Source organism: Diorhabda carinulata, chromosome 7 (assembly GCF_026250575.1).
Source record: "Diorhabda carinulata isolate Delta chromosome 7, icDioCari1.1, whole genome shotgun sequence".
Taxonomy (NCBI): Eukaryota; Metazoa; Arthropoda; class Insecta; order Coleoptera; family Chrysomelidae; genus Diorhabda; species Diorhabda carinulata.
Window position 1 is genome coordinate 21,797,082 of NC_079466.1, and position 18,626 is coordinate 21,815,707.

The window sequence follows — 18,626 nt, forward strand, 5'->3', positions numbered from 1 at the left end:
AGAGCACATCGACTTATATGGTATCCAGAGTTGACCAGAAACTTGGACAGCTTGAAGCATAGAAAAAGGTCGCAGACCTGACTCTGTTTTATCGATACTACCATTACGTTAAACACAATTCCGCCTAGAGCAGACCTACTCGACGAGCAGACGTGGTTCATGAATAACAAGTTCACCTGCACACCCCAAGAACTTCAATTTATCGAGACTCCTTTCTGAAGAAGTGCAATTCTATGGAATCAGCTACAAAGACACGTCTTTACCGAGCAGTACAACCTACAGAGTTCAAGATCAATATCCACAGGCATCTGCATACGACAGGCGCGACTCGTATGTAAAAGGGTTCACTCTCTGGTGCTTGCTTTTTACTTAAAAGAGGAAAATTAATTATTAATTTTTTAAACTTTCACGATAATTTTGTTTTGTTAAAAAAAATTCGTGATAACTACGTCTTCCGTCACTTTTCTTTCATTCATAGTTATATAAGTTCCGACATCTAGTACATTAAAGGTGAAACATACCTTTATGTTAATCAATCGATTAGATCGTAATTGAGTTCTGGCATTTTCGGTCCGACTAATTTCCATAAGCTTTTGTTGTAGCTAATTTGGGATACAGACCACTTTTGGGCGAAATACGATCTTTGACGTAATATTATACCCATGGTTTAGGTAAGATTTACCTCTAAAATAAGTTATTTAAATGAAAGGATTCTATGTGTACGAATTAATCCTCTTTTGCTACGACTGACATAGGTCTATCTGAGTTTTCAGCTTTGTAAATGTTTGTTTTTGTGCATGTGCTTTTCCAGGTGATTTGTGAGAGTTGATTTAATAATTCTAAAAAGTTTCCTGTTCCACTCATTCATGGAAATGCAAATCTCTGGATATCACTTTGATAAGAAAAGTATATGCCACTGAAGCATGAAATAAGAAAGAAAAAATTTGTACGATATCATCGTCCTTTTATCCGTCCTGGTGTCCGTCGCCTGATTACCGTAAATAAAATGTTAGGTGGACGAAAACTAATTATAAGAAACTCAATTATCACATACCAGGTGTGATTAAAAGAGATGGTGAAAAAGTAAATGTCATACTCTCATTTTTTTCAATATACGAGTACAGAAGAAAACCACAATGAGTCGTTTACAGAGTAGAAGGCACTTTCCACTAAATATGCCCTCATATTATTCCGGAATGCTGGAAAATATGATATCGATTTGATTTTAATTGGCAAGTGATTGTGCATTTTTTGCATAGTAAAGTATTGAGCCCTCAACTAATTCTGAACGTGGGGTAGGTACGAAAAGGTGGTGCTCCGCGTTCCAAAGTCCTTTTTAGAATTACAGAAGTTAGATTGTTAAGCTACACATTTACAGTTAAATATCAGGGAATGGTAGAGTAGTGGTGGTTCAAGCACTGCTTTGATTTGTAATAAAGGAATATTCTGGGTATGTAAATGATAAAATTTTGAGGCTTATTCAATTCTACTCTATTACTAATGATTAAATCACTAAAATCATTGAAGTTTTCTACGCAGGAAAGTCAGGTTCACTACCACCATGCGGGATTTATTGAAAGTATGGATTGTTCTTAATTGAAGAATCATGAAATATCAATACATATATTTATCATCACTAATTTTCTTCATTGCCAATTTAATGGAAGAATGACATGGAAATGAACCGTTTTCGTCTTGGTGTCCATATTTTCTATCCGTAGTTCAAACCATACATTTATTGTTCAATCCCCTAGAAATGTATGATGGTTCAATAGTTTTTATGAAAGGAAGTCCTTAGTATTCATTATTTGTACTACTCGTATGAATGAGTTCTTTTAACAGTTATTTATAAAATATTTTGCCCTTTCCATGAAGCTATATTTCAGTTTTCATAAATGGTGTAGTTGGAAGTCCAGAATTTTCAAAAATACAAGTTCTGTGAGTTTTTCAGATTAGAAATTGGAACTATAATAACTCTACATGTCCTCCTTCTTTAATTTATACTTAAGAGATGCCTCTTCTAAGCATTCTCCATGATTTTATCAATTTGATCCAATTTCTTAGCTGAATGACACCAAATTAGATACTCAGCACTTTCTATTCCTCTCGTAACATTCTTGTTGAACTACATTATCTGAAAGGCTATTCTCTACTGAAAATTTGGTTTTGGTAAATACCAAAGGTATAGTTAAAGTCAAAAATAATAACACCATATAAATGATAACCCCTTTTATATCGGCACTCCTCCAACCATGAACGAAAATTATAGAAAACTTTCCTCAAGAATAGTGATGTAATTTCTGCCGAATATTCTTCTTGAAATCATTAGATTTTTACTGTGGACTTTGGGCTGCAGGTATCCTCACAAGAAGAGTCTAGAGGTGTCAAATCTTGACTTCCGACTTGTGACTGCTAACTCTGTCTTGTTGAAACCAAGTCCAGAATTCACTATTCATAAAAATTCAAGTTTTTGTGCCAAAAACATTCCATAGAGTTCGGTATTAACAGTGAGCGCGTTATCAAATAAAAGAACCTACTATTTTAGGAGCTGCTTGAGTTTGCTCTTTAATATGAAAATGGGCATTATCAGAGAAAAGAATATTGTCAAAATTAGAAAATCGATTAAACATTTCATTAGCAAATGCGTCTCTTTCTCTAAAGTCACATCCTTTCAATTCTTGTTTGAGTTTCAGCTTGTAAGGATGCAGTTCAAGATCAAAGTTCAAAACTTCATTGCGATAACTTTAAAAATTAAAAAACAGTCAGTAGACAATCGCACAGACTGCGTAACACTCAATAGTGCTTCCTAGATACTCTAGGAAGACTATGCCTTCTTTGTACCTCAGAAATCAGATCTGATGACGCTGTTTTGGCATAGAATAATGAAATTGAGGCTCCCTTAAGCTTGAGGAACCGAATCAACTGTTGGACTCATGTTTGCATTGGAACTTAACAGTGATATACATAGCCAAAGCGGAGTTTGTTTATATGGTTCTTCATAATAAAAGAAATTCCCTTCTTTCCGTATTAATTTTTGTTTGGACAGTATCTCGATGAAATAAAATGTTGTGACTAGTTTTTCTGCTTTTGGGTTATACAATTTACGATGCCTTAAATTGGATTTCAATTAATTAGATACCAAATTAGGTAGAATACAAAATGGCCTCTACTCAGATTTTATCCAGTTAACAAAAACGCTTTCGCAGAGCTTTTTTCAACACAGCTTCGTTTACCATGATTAGCCTTTTTTATAACTCAAGAAACGTAGAAAAGGAAATTGAATACCCGCACGAGTTTTTCACCATAATTCTACCTGCTAAATTCGGTTTCGAAGTTTGAATAAAGGCAACCACAACTACAAAAGCTTGTTATTTGGGTTGTCTACCTCGCAGGAAAATAATCTTTCGTTATTTAAAAAATTTTCTTAATACTTCGACTATTCTAACAATAAGACAACACGGCAAATGAAGTGCAACGGTATTAAGCGTTCTGTACATTTAATAGTTCATTAGATGGTATTACATTAATGAATTAAATTTCACTTTAGCTCGAAAATTATGCAGACTAATTGCGAATCATTATGTTAAGTACAAATTACACTTACCTCGAGAATATGTTCTGGTTGAGCTTCTCTGTCCAATTTTCTAGATGTCGTCGTAATGATACCTGAAACAAAAGAACTCTTTGAATGGAAACACCATGAATCAGGCAGAGAGTCTCAATTAATTTGTTTCATTGCAAAAGTTGCTCAAGGAAAGAGAAACTAATTCCGGTGAAGAGTTTTGCTTATTGAAATTTTGTACGTCTCATTTACATAGCATTGTTATTTAAAGTGAACGTTTTGAGGCAACTCAAATCAGAAACAAAAAGCTAATGGCTTACAAACTTATATTTGAATAATTGCATGTATTTAAACTTGTTCATTTCGAGATACCTAACAGCAAATGTTTTCCAAGAAGCATGCAACCAATACTATGAGTAAGATTATACACAGTGTTCCAAAATATTATCCTCACATCAATACCACACCACGTTTTGGAAAACATTTTATTTTAGAACGAAAAAAAAGGGAAAACAAAATGTTTATCTTCATGCCAATGTACCTCCTCAAAAAATATCATTGGATTAGAAACAAATCGTTGGAATTTGAACCGTAACCTTTTCATAGCTTCGCCTTACCGGTAAAATGGTTCTGGCAACTTCCCAAAGAGTTTACAGTTTGTTAGAACCAACTGTTCTTAACTAATTCAGCGAAATTATCCAGCTCTGGTCTTGGAAAACTGTCCAATGAACCAATGCAGCTCATAATGTTAGTATAGAAGAATGCAGTTGTTTTTGTTATTTCCTAGAGGTGTTCAGAGTATCAGTAATGGCAGTTTTGCTTATTTACATAGCCGCCTCTTCGCTGAATGAAATACCATCGTGAAACAAGTTTTAAGTGTACAGCGGTGAATAAGAATAATATCGAGTGAAGTCTCCACCATCAAATAATACTGTTGTAGGATTGTGGTAATTCAATACCAAAGTACACGCTTTTCATTGCATATTCCTAGGTTTAGGATACCTATCATAAAGAAATTAATTGATGGAGAATCGTGGTATCTTAAATTTATGTATTAATAATATATTAAATTTTAGGTACCACAATTCTCGATTCATTAATTTTCCGATGATAAATACATAGGTATCCGAAAGCTCGAAATATATTAAAGTGAGTACACTTTGGTGTTTAATTTTGCCACAATCCCACAACAGTCACATTTATTATAGTAGGGTATTATATTTTTAATAGTAATTTTTTAATTCTTATGGAGGAATGACTGGTAAAACACTTAAACTCCATTAAAATTGATTCCCAAGTCGCTGCCTTGATTTTCAGTGTAGGAAAACCTTCCGTATTTGTCAAAAATTTCTCTAATCAATCGGAAAATAGAATTTCAAAACTTGTTAAAAAACAACAGCCTGTATATTTTTGGCGGCTAGTATATTTTTGTCGTTCATCTATATTCAGAAATGTGATCATTCATTTAGGTATAAACTTATATATTAAGTTTTGTATGAATATTTCATTGTAATATTTGATGTAAATGTCACTACTGTAATGAAATGGACTGAAATAACTCGATAGCTGGTGAAATTTGCGTGTGTCTTAAACCTTGTCTTAACTGTTGAGTCTGATACTGAAGAAACCGCTTCAGTTAAGTAACCATAAAGAGAATTAGTGAAAAACTACTCAAAGAAAATTACGACGTGGAATTATTTTTGGCACTGTCTAACTGCGATTCCACCGAGGTATCGGACTTAAGCAACTCAGCCACAGGGAATTGACCGATTTTGAAACCACTTAAACGACTCTTCTGAAGCCACAGAGCGTTTCCCTTTAGGTTGCAAAGCCGATCGTCCCTTGCCTCAGTTCGGAGCTGCTTTCTTTTGAAAATGTTCCGCTGTATCGACTATTTTCTTACGGGCGTAGAATTTGAAATCATTATTTAAATTTATTTGTTTTATTAACGTCTATTTAAGTCAAACTTTGTCTAGCGTTAATAAAACAAATAACCAACTATGCAAAATTGTTTGATTTGGTTTTCGATTGCAAAAATTCCTCTGTTTGTATTTCTATATGCCTGCAAACTTTTTTTATAGTTACATGGTGTTCTATAAGTGAAATAAATTATTATTTGTTTTGTTTTTCTCATTTTAAGATATTTTTTTTAGTTTTGTGTTTGTTACAGTCTCTTATCCGAACATTTCTTCATTGTATTATAATTTGGTGAACTATAGTTCTCGTAATTTACCATATAGTGTAAATTAGTCTACAGAGAATACCAAGAATCCATTGAATCCATTTTAAAGGGTTTCGGCTAATTGGAAGACTTCAGAAAAGGTTGCAAAAAGTCGCAGAAGACTCAATCAGTCTTACACAATTGTGAAAGGGCAGTTCTGGACAGCCATAACTGGGATAGAAAACTTAGGAACGACAATACTTGCAATGGGCTGTAGTGCCATAGAAAACTAGCTCGTTAAGCAGCAGAAAGTCCGTCGGCAAACAATTTTTCCATGTTTAGTTCGATAGTAAGGATATAATAGATACCACATGGTCTTAGGAACCATGCGATAAGAGGATTGGTGGCGGGTACTCCATCTGCATCGGCAGATGACTATTTGGTTCAAAGTGCTTCGTGCGCGAACAACTTCTGTTGGATTTGTTGTTGTTGATCCTCATATTGCTGTTGGTTTAATCCAAGTCGAAAGTCGTAGAAAATAAGCGCACGATTTCATTCCATTTTTTGACCAAGATGAATGTATCTGTAAACAACTCAAATAACACTCGTATAACAATACGTTTGGAGTACGTTCTCTATTAAAAATGTCAAATGTCAATGTCAGATTTAACGTATTCACATCAGTGTTGCCATACTTCAAAGCTTAAGTAGCAACCCTCGTAAATGGTTGCGATCACGTCAATTCGATACGGCACCTAAAAATTGTGATACCATCATGTCAAATAGTAAATATTTTTATGATAAAACTTGTTAGCAGGAAAAACTTAAATAAAGACATCACGTATAGTGATAAAACTGTTGTTCAAGGAAAAGCGGATTAGAAGAATTTCAAAGTTTTGATTCTTGTCTTTTGGTGCTTTAAGGATTTTCCTCGATTCAGTTATTGTGGTATCAAAAAGTTTGCTTTGCATAAAACTTCGTAGTCTCACCTCGATCACGAGCCGAATTAAAAAAAAAATGTTATTTGAGAAAAGTCCAGGTTTTTGTAGGATGAAACCGAATCGGGCCCGCCCTTTACGACAAAATTAGGTGCAGCACGGCTGTAATTCGATCTGGGAATAAGTAAAATGATATAAAGTAGACGCCGTTTCCAAAAAAAAAAAATCTGTCACGATGATTAAATTGTTAGTAGGATGGATGTGATATAGCGCGAGAAAAAATTCGGATTTGTAGAACTAAAAGACCTAATAGATTGCTATTTCGTTTGAATGGTATTGATGTTTAGTGTCTTGTACCGGGTGGGCAACTAAAAACGGCCGTCAGCCATATAGCCATTCAACAAAACTGGCCCCGAGATACAGGTGAAAATTTAAATAGAAGATTGAAAGTTTAAGAAGGTATTTAAAAGTAAACTAAATTAATATTAAATGTCACGAGATATGTGTACCCGCAGTAATTTAAACTAATCTCATAATAATCTTATTATTGCCGCTAGATAACGTGGTATGAATGTAAAGTTAATATTACTAACAATTAGTACAAATTATTGAATAAACCATGTAATAAGTCTAACAATTAACAATTTGGATAAGTAACTACGTAATTAGTGACTCCATAAGTCCTCTATCACTTTATATAAATGAAATCAGTCGTTGGGATGGATAGAACAGCAGTTATTGAAATCCTGCGAATTGCCTGTCCTATTTCTTCAATTATATCATCTCTTATCGTAGATCTATTGGTGTAAACGAGATCTTTTACTCGGTCGCACAATTAAAAATCTATATAAGTTAGGCCTGGAGATCTAGGTGACCAAATAAATAAATTTCTACGTCCTATCCATCTATCAGGGTTTGTTTGATCTATATGGAATGAAGTCACACCGAAAGGTTAAGGGTATATCTTCTAAACGATGTGGTAAGTGTAAATGTCTTTCTCCATTAACTTTCTCGTTAAAAAAATGGCTCATATATTTGTCGTCTGCTAAAAATCTAGCACCACACATTTATAGACAAACGATCCTGATGTTGGACTTCCTGCATCCAACGGGGATTCGTTTTTAGTCCGGTCAAATTAGACCAAAAAATAAGAGTTAAGCTACATAAATTCCTATCAAGCTGAAAATCTGTAAAATTGTTTAGAATACAATTAAAAATAAAATTTGAATGTTCCGTGTATGAAAAAAATTTTATTCAAGGTCATAGGTCAAAAAAATGAGTTTTTCGCGATTATCAGCAAAACGATGAACTTTATCACAAAAATACCTTGGAAGAAAATTGTAGATCATAAAATTATCTACAAAAAACGTGTTAATACTTATTTTTCTTACAGCCACCGTTTCTGAGATATAATGATTCAAAAACAAGGTGAAAAAAATTTTGTTTTTTATCTTTCAATTCATACCAATAAAAACACATGAAAATAAGTATAATATATTTTTTTCCAACTAAAGTAGTTGGGTCCCTATGAGACTCCCTGTAGTTTATAGTAGTACATTATAGGATGATTCCTGTTGAAATTATTTCTGACCACTATAGAGTGAATGAAATCCATTCCAGTCATGGCATTCAACGTTGGAATAAGTGCAATGTTAGTCAGGAGGAAATTATTTCAAACTTTATGTTACTTCCAATTCGCATTCAAATAAAAACTTTTACAAACTTTTCCAAGTATAACACATAGAAATGCGAATTACTACACCTACATAACCTATAAATTATGTGTTGAAGCGATCAATTTTCGATCGTCATCAGTTATACTGTAACATGGTTTTGCATTTGAAGTGAAGTCATTTTCCATTATCGATACTTCAACTTTCCGAAATGAAAGTTTGTTCAACATTCGCGTAGTGGACGAGAATATCGATTCAATTGAAAGCAATGTCGTAACCAAAAGGATTAATGATTGTCGATGGCAATCTTATTGAAAAAAAAACGTTTGAAATCATTTACTTGGTAGGTAAATACTTTAAATCAATTTTTAAAATAGCCCGAGCTTCTTGAACGCATAAAAAAAACTTTAGAACCAATCAGCACTTTAAAGCGACGTCAAGTGATGCGCAACTCTGTAAAGTACGATATTCCTCACTTGGTAATATTTTCTTTATTAAAAAATCGTGAAAAAAACTTTAAAAATCAAAGTATAGCCCATCGTATTCCATGGTTTAAACACAACAATCAGCAAACATTTTGAGACCTATGTAAAATCATTATTTGGACTTAGATGCAAGAAATTTTCTCACTTGGTTCTAAATATCACATTTGGATCCAAAATTTTTTACCACTCAATAATTCCGCTATGGTTTTGAATAAATAGTAATCTGACGGTGCAAGATCAGGACTAAATGTCAACGGATGTGGTAGGAATTCGATAATTTTCGCAGTATGTGGTTTAGCATTGTCTTGTTGTAAGAAGAACTTGCTTTCGGTTAACTAGATTTGGATATTTCTTGGAAAGCTTCATAGAATTAAGAGACTAGTCTCAAGAAGTTACGAAAACCGACATTACTTGCGAGACATCTTCTGTATAAGGCAAATAGGTAGGAGAAGCATAAGTTGACGAATAACATCGTGGTTGAAAAGTCTTCGTCAATAATTCGGGAACGAGGCAGCTATTCCGTGCAATAGTAAAGAAGAAATGATAGTCATCATCGGAGTGAACGATCACGGCACATGAAGAAGCTTGTCAATCTGCTTTTATAGCCACTCGAGAGATCGTATTTTCAGAATTTGTTATTCGATATCAAACATGCTTGATCTAATAACTGGCAACTCCTAATTTCAGTTTAATAAATCGCTTTGATTTCGCAAGTTTATGGTCGCTTTTTCTATTTGTGCACATCCACCGTATTCACCAGATTTAATACCATGTTTCTTCTTACAAAGAAACGTGTGCTGAGAGGGAAATATTTTAATAGCATTACTGATAATAGAAGGAGATGCAGATGAAAGCCATTCCATACAAAACTGTCGAGAAATGCTTCAACGCAAAGTGAATTCAACCACTACAACACCAAGTTATCGTCTTCAGAAAACTAAATTCAAAAAAGGTAAACAACAAATAGAGTACAGAAAGTATCGATTGAACGATCAACAAAACAAGTTATCAGAAAAGTAACTGTTGGAATTTGGAATGAGGATCGGGGAATGTGGTTTATGACGGTGCGCCCCTACTGTAAACGCGTGAAAGATACGGGGGTTGAAAGCAATTAGGGTGCGTGTAGATAATTTCGTGGAAAATTCATGATATTCTGAATCTTTCCGGAAAATTCCAACAATCTCTGGTAAAATTCTGGATCTTTCTGGAAAATTTCTCAAAAGTTCGGACACTCTTTGAATGTCCTCCAAGTTTTCCAGTAAACTTTACATGAATTTTCATGTATAAATAGAGAAAAAATGAATATTCTTGTATTTTCTCATTCCCCGGCACTGTATTTCGAGCGTCTGCTCCAACTATTACATCAAAAGTTAAAACCAACTATAATTTCACGAATTCATACAGCGTACAGGAAAAGACTGTGTGTGGTTGAATGATTTATCGCTGATGAAAATGGTTTTCGTGATTGAGAGATTATTATTATCCCATTGTGAATAATGGGAAAGCTAAATGGAAATAAATGCCAAGCCAACTAACTCGACCAGAAATGAAATGGTAATATAATAATTTCCAGATTCTCTACTATTATTCTATTTATAATTGATAGAAATATGAATTGGTGTCAGATTAATTGAATTTTGATACCAAAAATTTAAACCAAATCGAAAGGTACGACACAATTTTTACACTTCAAAAAACATTAAATTTTCCAATACTACTGAGAGCAGAAACAGTTACAGTAGAATGCATGAGGAATACACCAAGGACCTAAGTACACAAATTTGCTAATATCACTTTGACGAAGCGTCTACAAACACCAACAGTATCAGTCTTCTTCTTTTCAATTATAAATGAAATGATGAAAGCCGTGGAAGACAATGGACCAAGAAACAGATTAATAACCACCAAAAAGACAAAATGCATGAAAATGGCAAAGCTCCAACGATGCAAAATGGTAATAAAAAACAAAATCTAGGAGCAACTGATAGGAAGAACCTAAGAACTGTAACAGGACAAACACTAATTGAGAGGCAAATGAATTCAGTCATCGAAAGAATGGAACCATCAATAGATAGAAAGACCAAGGTCGGATGCCCCCACTAGAACGAAAACGAGATAATTAATAATTTACATAACAGAATGAAATTAGAAGAATGTGTGACGTTCCGGATATAGTGAGATGGGCCAGAACTAGAAGAAGAGCATGGAGAGATCATGTCAATAGAATGGACGACGAACGACTGGCGAAAATCGCAAAGAAAGAGAGACCCAATACAAGTAGACCGCCTGGAAGACCACCAAAGCGCTGGTATGAGAGCTGGTATGAGAGCTGGTCCTCGGAGTCACAACTTAGGCTGCCTCTTTGAAAACACAAGACATAGTCTTAAAATAAGAAGAAGAAGAAGACATAACGGGAAACGCGGGCAGAGAATGAAATTAAACAGAAGATAATTCTCAAAGGAAAAGAATATATACTGAGTCTGCACCATATGGAGAACGTCTTTAATATATCTTGTTAAAAAATTGGTGGAGATCCGATTTATAAAAATTCCAACTTTCCAAACTTTTATATATCAGAAGTAAACAACCTTTTATTTCGCTACTATCAGAAAAATTTATCGAAGAAACTTTTAATTGGATCCAGATTTAAAATTTCAGTTTTTTCCAATACAGGACAAATAAGCAGGAGCATTGTCGCGATAGAACAAAACTTTTTTCTTCAACAAACCCGGTTATGTTTTTATAAAATTCGACATTAATACGTGTCACAAATCAGCCTAATATAGTTTTTGAGAAATTAAAAAAAAAAGTTCTTCAAAACTTGCCGATTCCTATTTAAATAAAAATAATTTTGAGTCTTTTGTTTTAAGATTTAAGTGCTTATTAAGTGCAACAGATTCCTGTCAAGAAGAATTTTACATGCAACTTCTAACAATCGAAAATTCCTTGAATGACTTGTTTTTTTCGAAGACCTTATTAGAAGTGGTGAATCTTGTTTAAAATCGATTTGATATTGGAACAAGCACCTGTCTCATTAAGATCCATAATTTTTGTAGAAAACTCATCAAAATAAAAGTCATTCAAGGAATTTTTGAAGTTAAAAAGTTGAAGATAAAATTCTTCTAGATAGGAATCTCTTGCACTTATTGAGCACTTAAATCTAATATAACTTATCTTAAGCAAATTATAAGTTAAGAAACAAAATCAAAATGAAATCTAGTTTAAATACGATTTGATATTGGAACAAGCACTCATCTCATCAAGATTCACCACATCTAGTAAGGTCATCAAAACAAAAGTCGTTCAAGGAATCTTTGATGGTTAAATGTTGAATATGGGATACTTTTGGAGATCGCCATGTGTTGAAACCTTGCAAATAAATAAATACCTAAAAAGCCCCATCTTTGTTTCAATCTTGGTCGCAAGCACTTCGGAGTAAAATTTAGCAGTAACAGTTTGTCCAGATGATAGAAATTCGGAGTACCCTCAATCTTTACCCGGCTACACCGGAACATCTTGTGCTACCATGAAGTATTACATAAGTCTCCGATAGCATTTTCTTCAGCCTCGACCGCGCTCCGAGATAAATGTGCACTAATCTAAGCATCCTGTCGCTCCAGACGCCCCCCTCTACCTATCCACATGCTCTGCAATATGACGCATTACTTTCCAGACATACCTTGTACTATAAAACCAGTTAAACGATTTTTTTGATATTCTAGGTCTCTTCAGCACAGTGTCTCTAGGGATGTATGTTTGGTTTGAGACGGTTCAGTACATCATTTCAATGAATACATGCCTTATATCCATTCGGTGAATTGTGCACAAAATGTAGGAAAATATTTATCAATTCCTCTTTCACCGCACTACAAAAATTCAATTCGGTTCAAGTTCAGATTTGTATATATTTCATGGAATCTCCAATGATATTTGAATTTATTGCCAATATAATTACATATAGTAGTATATTGGAATTGGAAGACCGCTTACCGTTGTCGTTGTCTTCAACGAAAGATAATTTCGGTTTCATTTAGAGCGTGAACAAGTGAAAAAAGCTATAAAAGTTGACACACCCCAAGATTTATCCCACACCACGCTAATAGTTTCTGGCACTCAAGATTAATGTCCGCAATAGTGCAGATCAATGGTAGTAACCGAAAACTCATTCTTCTCATCCTATAAATGACTTATTTTGGTGCGATGCTTTGGAAAAAGTAGATTAACATTATCAAATATCTCATCACTGGTATAAAGTACTTTCTTCTTCAGTGGGATTTCGATACTATCATGTTTGTTTATAAGCATATCATGATTTGGTTATTCTATGTAAATTCCATCTAATTATAATATTCATGATACGATGGGTTTCAGAATGACGCAGCTCCACAACCAATCAAAATATGGTGAAATTCAGTGTCATTACTACTTTATAACACAAATTGCAAATCCATATCGCCAAATATAAAATGGAAGTACAAACGTTCAAAGAAAAATTGAAACCAGCGGATTTTGATTAAAAATTGATTTAGTAAAAACTACGTTTTTGTCTTTGCCACTTTTCGTTCTAATTTTCAGGTTCTCGGTAAGGTTTTGACTATAATTGATCAGTTTCAAAATGAACAACAAAAAAAATTTTCGTGGTCCATAATTGTTGTTCTAGAACAACTAAATGAAGTATTCGATAACTTCTTAGGGTAAAGCTCAGTTGTATATAGTAATTTTATCGTTAATGCCTTTAACCATAAGTTTTCCTTTGAACCTATACCGTGTAAGTCATATTTAAAGTCTTTTTGTAAGAAATAAAATTCTAATAAATTGTAAATATTTTACCTACTCACTGAATCCTTACGTCCTTTTACCTTTATGGGTATACGAAATGGTGTTGGGTTTCTTTTCTTAAAAATTCTCTCCTTTTCTCTGGATATTTTATTTGGGGTAGTTTCTTTCCTCTATTGTGATTAGAATTATTGATTTGGTCCGAACCATATCGATTGACATGTTTTTTATTTAATATTTGTCTGTACGTTTCTATTATTATGTGGTTTATTCGTGTCTTGTTCTTAATGTTTCGGAGCAATCTCAGTATCATTATTTGTAACTTTTTCTTGGTTAATATCCACATTTCGTAGTAATATGTTGGTATAGATATAACTAATTTATAAATTTCCACGCTTATTTCTATTCCAAATTACACCTAGGATGAAGTAGCTGTCGAAGGAAGCGTATCGGAAAATTTGAAGACAAAAAAAGGTTAAAAGCAAGGAACCCCATTATTATATGATGTGGTACGAAAAAGTATCGAGAAAAAAATGTTTGAAAAGAAAGCAAAAGAATATGGATAAATGAACAAAATATGTGCAGGGATCTGAATAATCTCAACTTCAATTGAAAGTGGCGACAGAGTGAAACAAGGAGTCTGGATTTGATAAAGTCGAGGAGTTTGATAACCTGGAAGTAACGCAGAAGGTGACACCAGGGTACTTAACAAAATATTAGCTAGAGGGAAACAAAACGTTTGAAGTCCTAGGATATTTTATGAGCCGCCAAATTACGCATTTACAAGACAGTGATACAAAGGTGCTGTATGGCAATGAATGTTAAATTTTGAATAAAATAAATCTAGGTACTAAGGAGGATTTTGGGAGTGGAAAAGAAAAACGAATGCAGAGATCAAAGGACTCTATGGTCTACTCAGAATGGATGAAGATAGATGGGGAAAAGATCCTTGTTAAGGGAAGAACGGACGAAATGGGAAAGAGGGCGTTCACGGAATAAATGGATAAAATCATGTAGAGATTTCGAAAGAATAAGAATAAAAAAATGACGTGATGCAGTCATGAACAAAAATAGCCGTAGAGCAACTACAATTTTGGACCTATAAGGCCAGTTGAGCTGTACACATGTATTGATGGTTTATCTAATAATTTTGATTACAGGTTTTTATATGAATGTAATAGTTAATGTACATAAATTTAGGAATGCGATATTCAAAATAAAATTTGGCATTTTGCGTTAATTTGTTCTTAATAAACGATTTATGTGTTTGAAAACAAATTACTCTGTCATTTTTGAGCCGATTCTAAAGCGTTTATGTAAGTCTAGTCGAGATTCGTATTTTAGCAATTATATTCCTTTTTTTTTATTTTCAAGAACAGCAATTTATTTCTAGAGTCAGTTGAAAATATCCCTTCTTCATATCTTGACGGAATTGAGAAAAAATTGAAAAATGTAAATCCCTACTTACTACAAATCTTGGAAAGATTAATTAAGAACTGAAATTGAATAGGTACTGGCTTTTCGAGAACTTCAACAAAGCTAATAAAATCGTTTCCAAGATTTAAAACTATTCTTTAGAATTGACATAAAAATCAAATTAAAATTTTATGAATGTTTTTTCATCAAAAATTAAATTCGGCGAATTACTTTTTCACTTATTACACCCTTAATCGATATTCCACCAACAAAAAAATGAATTTTCACTTCTACATATAATATACGAAATTTTTGGAAACAAATTGTCACTCAAGTTACAAACATCTAACAGTACAAATAAAAAAATTTCCCTGAAATGTTTGTATGTATATAATTCACATTGTAAATTTCAGTACAGCAAAGAAACGAACTGAGATTATCACCATACTCTATTTATTGAAATCGGAATCCATCATTATCAAAACAAGAACGAGAAAGTATGTAACAATGTCTATAATCTCTATATATTCAGAGGAAGCGATAGTCGAAGTGAAATTGATGTTGGACGCGTCAAAATCAAAATGGTGAATTTCGTATATTGGTTTGTCAAAGCTACCACGACTCGGAAAATGTGGATAACGGCCAAGAGTAGATGAAGAGTAGAAAGTTTAGAGATAAACCAGAAATGCTTCCATGCACGTTAGCAATCGAAAAATAATTAATGAAAAGATTGGTTTCAACAAGCAACTGTCCACATTCAGTGATTTCATGAAATTAATAATAAACCTTGATAATATTTATGAAAGATTTCATAGCAGTGTGTAGTGAAATTCCAGCAGCTCTGATTCTACATGATAACTTTTTTAATATCCATCAAAAGTTACAAAATATTCAGTTGTTTCAATCGATTACTATTAAAAGCATCAGAGTTTATTGTAATTCTACCATGTGGTCAAAAGTATGAATTTCACTCATGTGTTCATGTTTGTAATGAAAAATTTGAAAATGAATATTTTCTAAAATCATTCTCCTTTCCCAATATACAGATGATAAGTCAGGGGTGCATGTTTGGGTAGGTCTCGTGAGTCCGTATTTTTTTAAGGTGTCACGCGACGGGCTAAAGTTATCTGGAAATGCTCGAACATTTACGTGGACAAATGAACATCCGTCATTTCATACAGGATGGAGCTTCTCCGCACTACGCGGGAGTACCTTTACGTTCATTATAGACAAAAGAGGATTGGTTGAGTGGCCCGCACGGTTGTACGACCTGACATCCTGTGATTTCTTCCTGTGGGGCCAAGACCAAGACCGCGAGGACCGTGTACCGTTCCCGATTTCCTAATTGCAATTGAAGAAGAATTTGAAACTCTTCGCCGGACCTGCCTCTCCGATAATGGCGATAATAAACGTTGCCGTAGATGCATTGATCAAGATTGGCATCAATTTGAGCACTCACTTTCTTCTAATAAATTCATTTTGTCTGACTTTTGTCCACCTCTGTATAAGCAAAGTTCATTCAGTTTTCGATAGTTTGTGATAAGGCTAAACCAATTTTTACCTACATTCAGTTTTCGTGTTTATAGCGGAATAGGGTAAAAATATTGAGATTAAACTTTACCAAAGTAACAAATCTTGTTTGCTTCGATATCGACAAAATTGAAGCATCAACGTATACTTATTTTAACCCCCGACGTTAGACGCTATGAGGATATGAGAATTTCTCCACACTTTTACTTAATTTAAGACAAATTTTTTTGATTGATAATATTTAGCGGTGTATTGTTGGAGCAGAATGTCAATCCTCGAGGGTGTTTCAGAAGTATTGTCGGTTTTCATATTCATATGTGAAAATTTATAAGCCTTAATTTAAACATGTCGTAACTTGTTAAGACTAGTCTCTTAATCTATGAAAAGTAGAATTGCTTCACTTTCTTTTGATCATTCTATATTTGTTTATTGACGACGCAGTATTTACGTAATATGGATAAATAATATACATAGAGTGCGATAAATATGAAATATGGAAACAAGACTTTGAAGCAGCCGTAGTAGCAAATGAAACATGTGAAACTGAAGAAGACACAATGAATTAGGGAACAGTACAACGGGTGGGTTTAATCGTTTCTATACGAGGTCTGGTTATCAAATAAGGAGACTGTACGCCTAGAGTTCGAGTAATTAATATGACGAAAGTCTGTGCGAAGATGGTGCCAAAAAATCTGACTCCTGACCAAAAACTCTTGCATCTACGGGTTTGGTCAGATTTTCTTAAAAAGTTAGAAAGATTAGAACAAGATCTGCTTTGAAAGGGACCCGATTTGATTTAATGGAAGCGGTAAAGCAAAAAACGTTAAAGCTCCTGAAGGTACTCACCAAAGAAGACTTCCAGCACTGCTTAGATCAATAGAAAAAACGTATGGAAAGGTGTGTGGCGAGGGAAGGGGAGTATATTGAAGGGGAGCATTCGAATGTAGAATAATATTTATAATAAAACCCTTTTTCGTTATTTAATAGTCAGACCTCGAAGTGGAAAAGCGGTAGAAAACTAAACTAGCCCATCGCAATTCAAAATCATTAGTAAAGATCAATTAAAGTGGTCGAATAGTGCCGAACGAATTAACCGATATTCAAACGAAATGTCAAGAAAAAGTGTGTGAAAAAAACTTTCAATAAAAGCTATAGATCTTCACACGAAAGTGGTCCTAAGATGTTTTTAGCTACTACTGATATTTACAAAGTTAGAGTAGCAAGAACTTAGGGAAAGATCATTACAGATTTGTGAAATATCACCGAAAATTGCGATTTTCTCCTCCCACAAAAAAAATTCCAAACTTGTTAAGAAATTATTGATTTCAATTTCAGAGAAATTTTCATTTAACAATTTAGATTAAAATTTGGAATTTCTTTTAATCGCTTTCTCAATTATTACGTAAAAAATCCCATTTAGTAATTTGGTTAATAATACCTGATTTTTTCTAAAACTATTTTCATTCAATACATCAGTAAAATAAATTAGATTCAAGGTTTACATTGTTAAAAATGTATGGATGATACTGTATTATTCTAGTCACAGTACAAACAAAATTAATGTTTCTTAACAAACTAAAATAAATCAGGTAATTAGTATGCAATTTTACACAACTTAGTTGCGAATTTTTGATATTATCAATCTGCTTCGTTATTGATTCCTGCCGAACACCTAACCAAAGAAAGGATCAGCATCTTCGATTGATTGTACAATTGATCTGTATATTCAGTTAATGTTTTGATTGTTTTTTACTAGAAACTAAATTTAAATTAAATTATAACACCAGAGAAGTGGTTTTCACAGCAAAAAGTGACTGCATATTTGGGATATGGAAAAGCTTTATTATATGCTATTTTTTGAGTGAAATTCTTTTTATATTAAGTGTCAAATATAGAAGCCTTAATCTCAAGCATCAAAAGTATGCCTTTGTACAAAAAATATTAATGTTCACGCAGAAATTATAATGCTTACTTTCATTAATTCATTAATTATTGTCGATTCACTCACAAACATCAAATTTAAAAACGGAATTATAAAATTTTTCAAGGTAGTTCTAATTAAACACTAGCCACTATGATGAATTT

General features: G+C 33.4%; 1 protein-coding gene across 3 annotated transcripts in view; it reads right to left on the minus strand.

The window, feature by feature from the left end:
• LOC130896809 (fat-like cadherin-related tumor suppressor homolog) overlaps positions 1 to 18,626 on the minus strand; it is a 418,340-nt gene that overhangs the window by 94,256 nt on the left and 305,458 nt on the right. For all 3 annotated transcript variants that reach the window (XM_057805125.1, XM_057805128.1, XM_057805127.1), the window contains exon 5: positions 3,605 to 3,666. In XM_057805125.1, the coding sequence (XP_057661108.1) occupies positions 3,605 to 3,666 (62 nt within the window). The remainder of the gene's footprint in view (positions 1 to 3,604; positions 3,667 to 18,626) is intronic.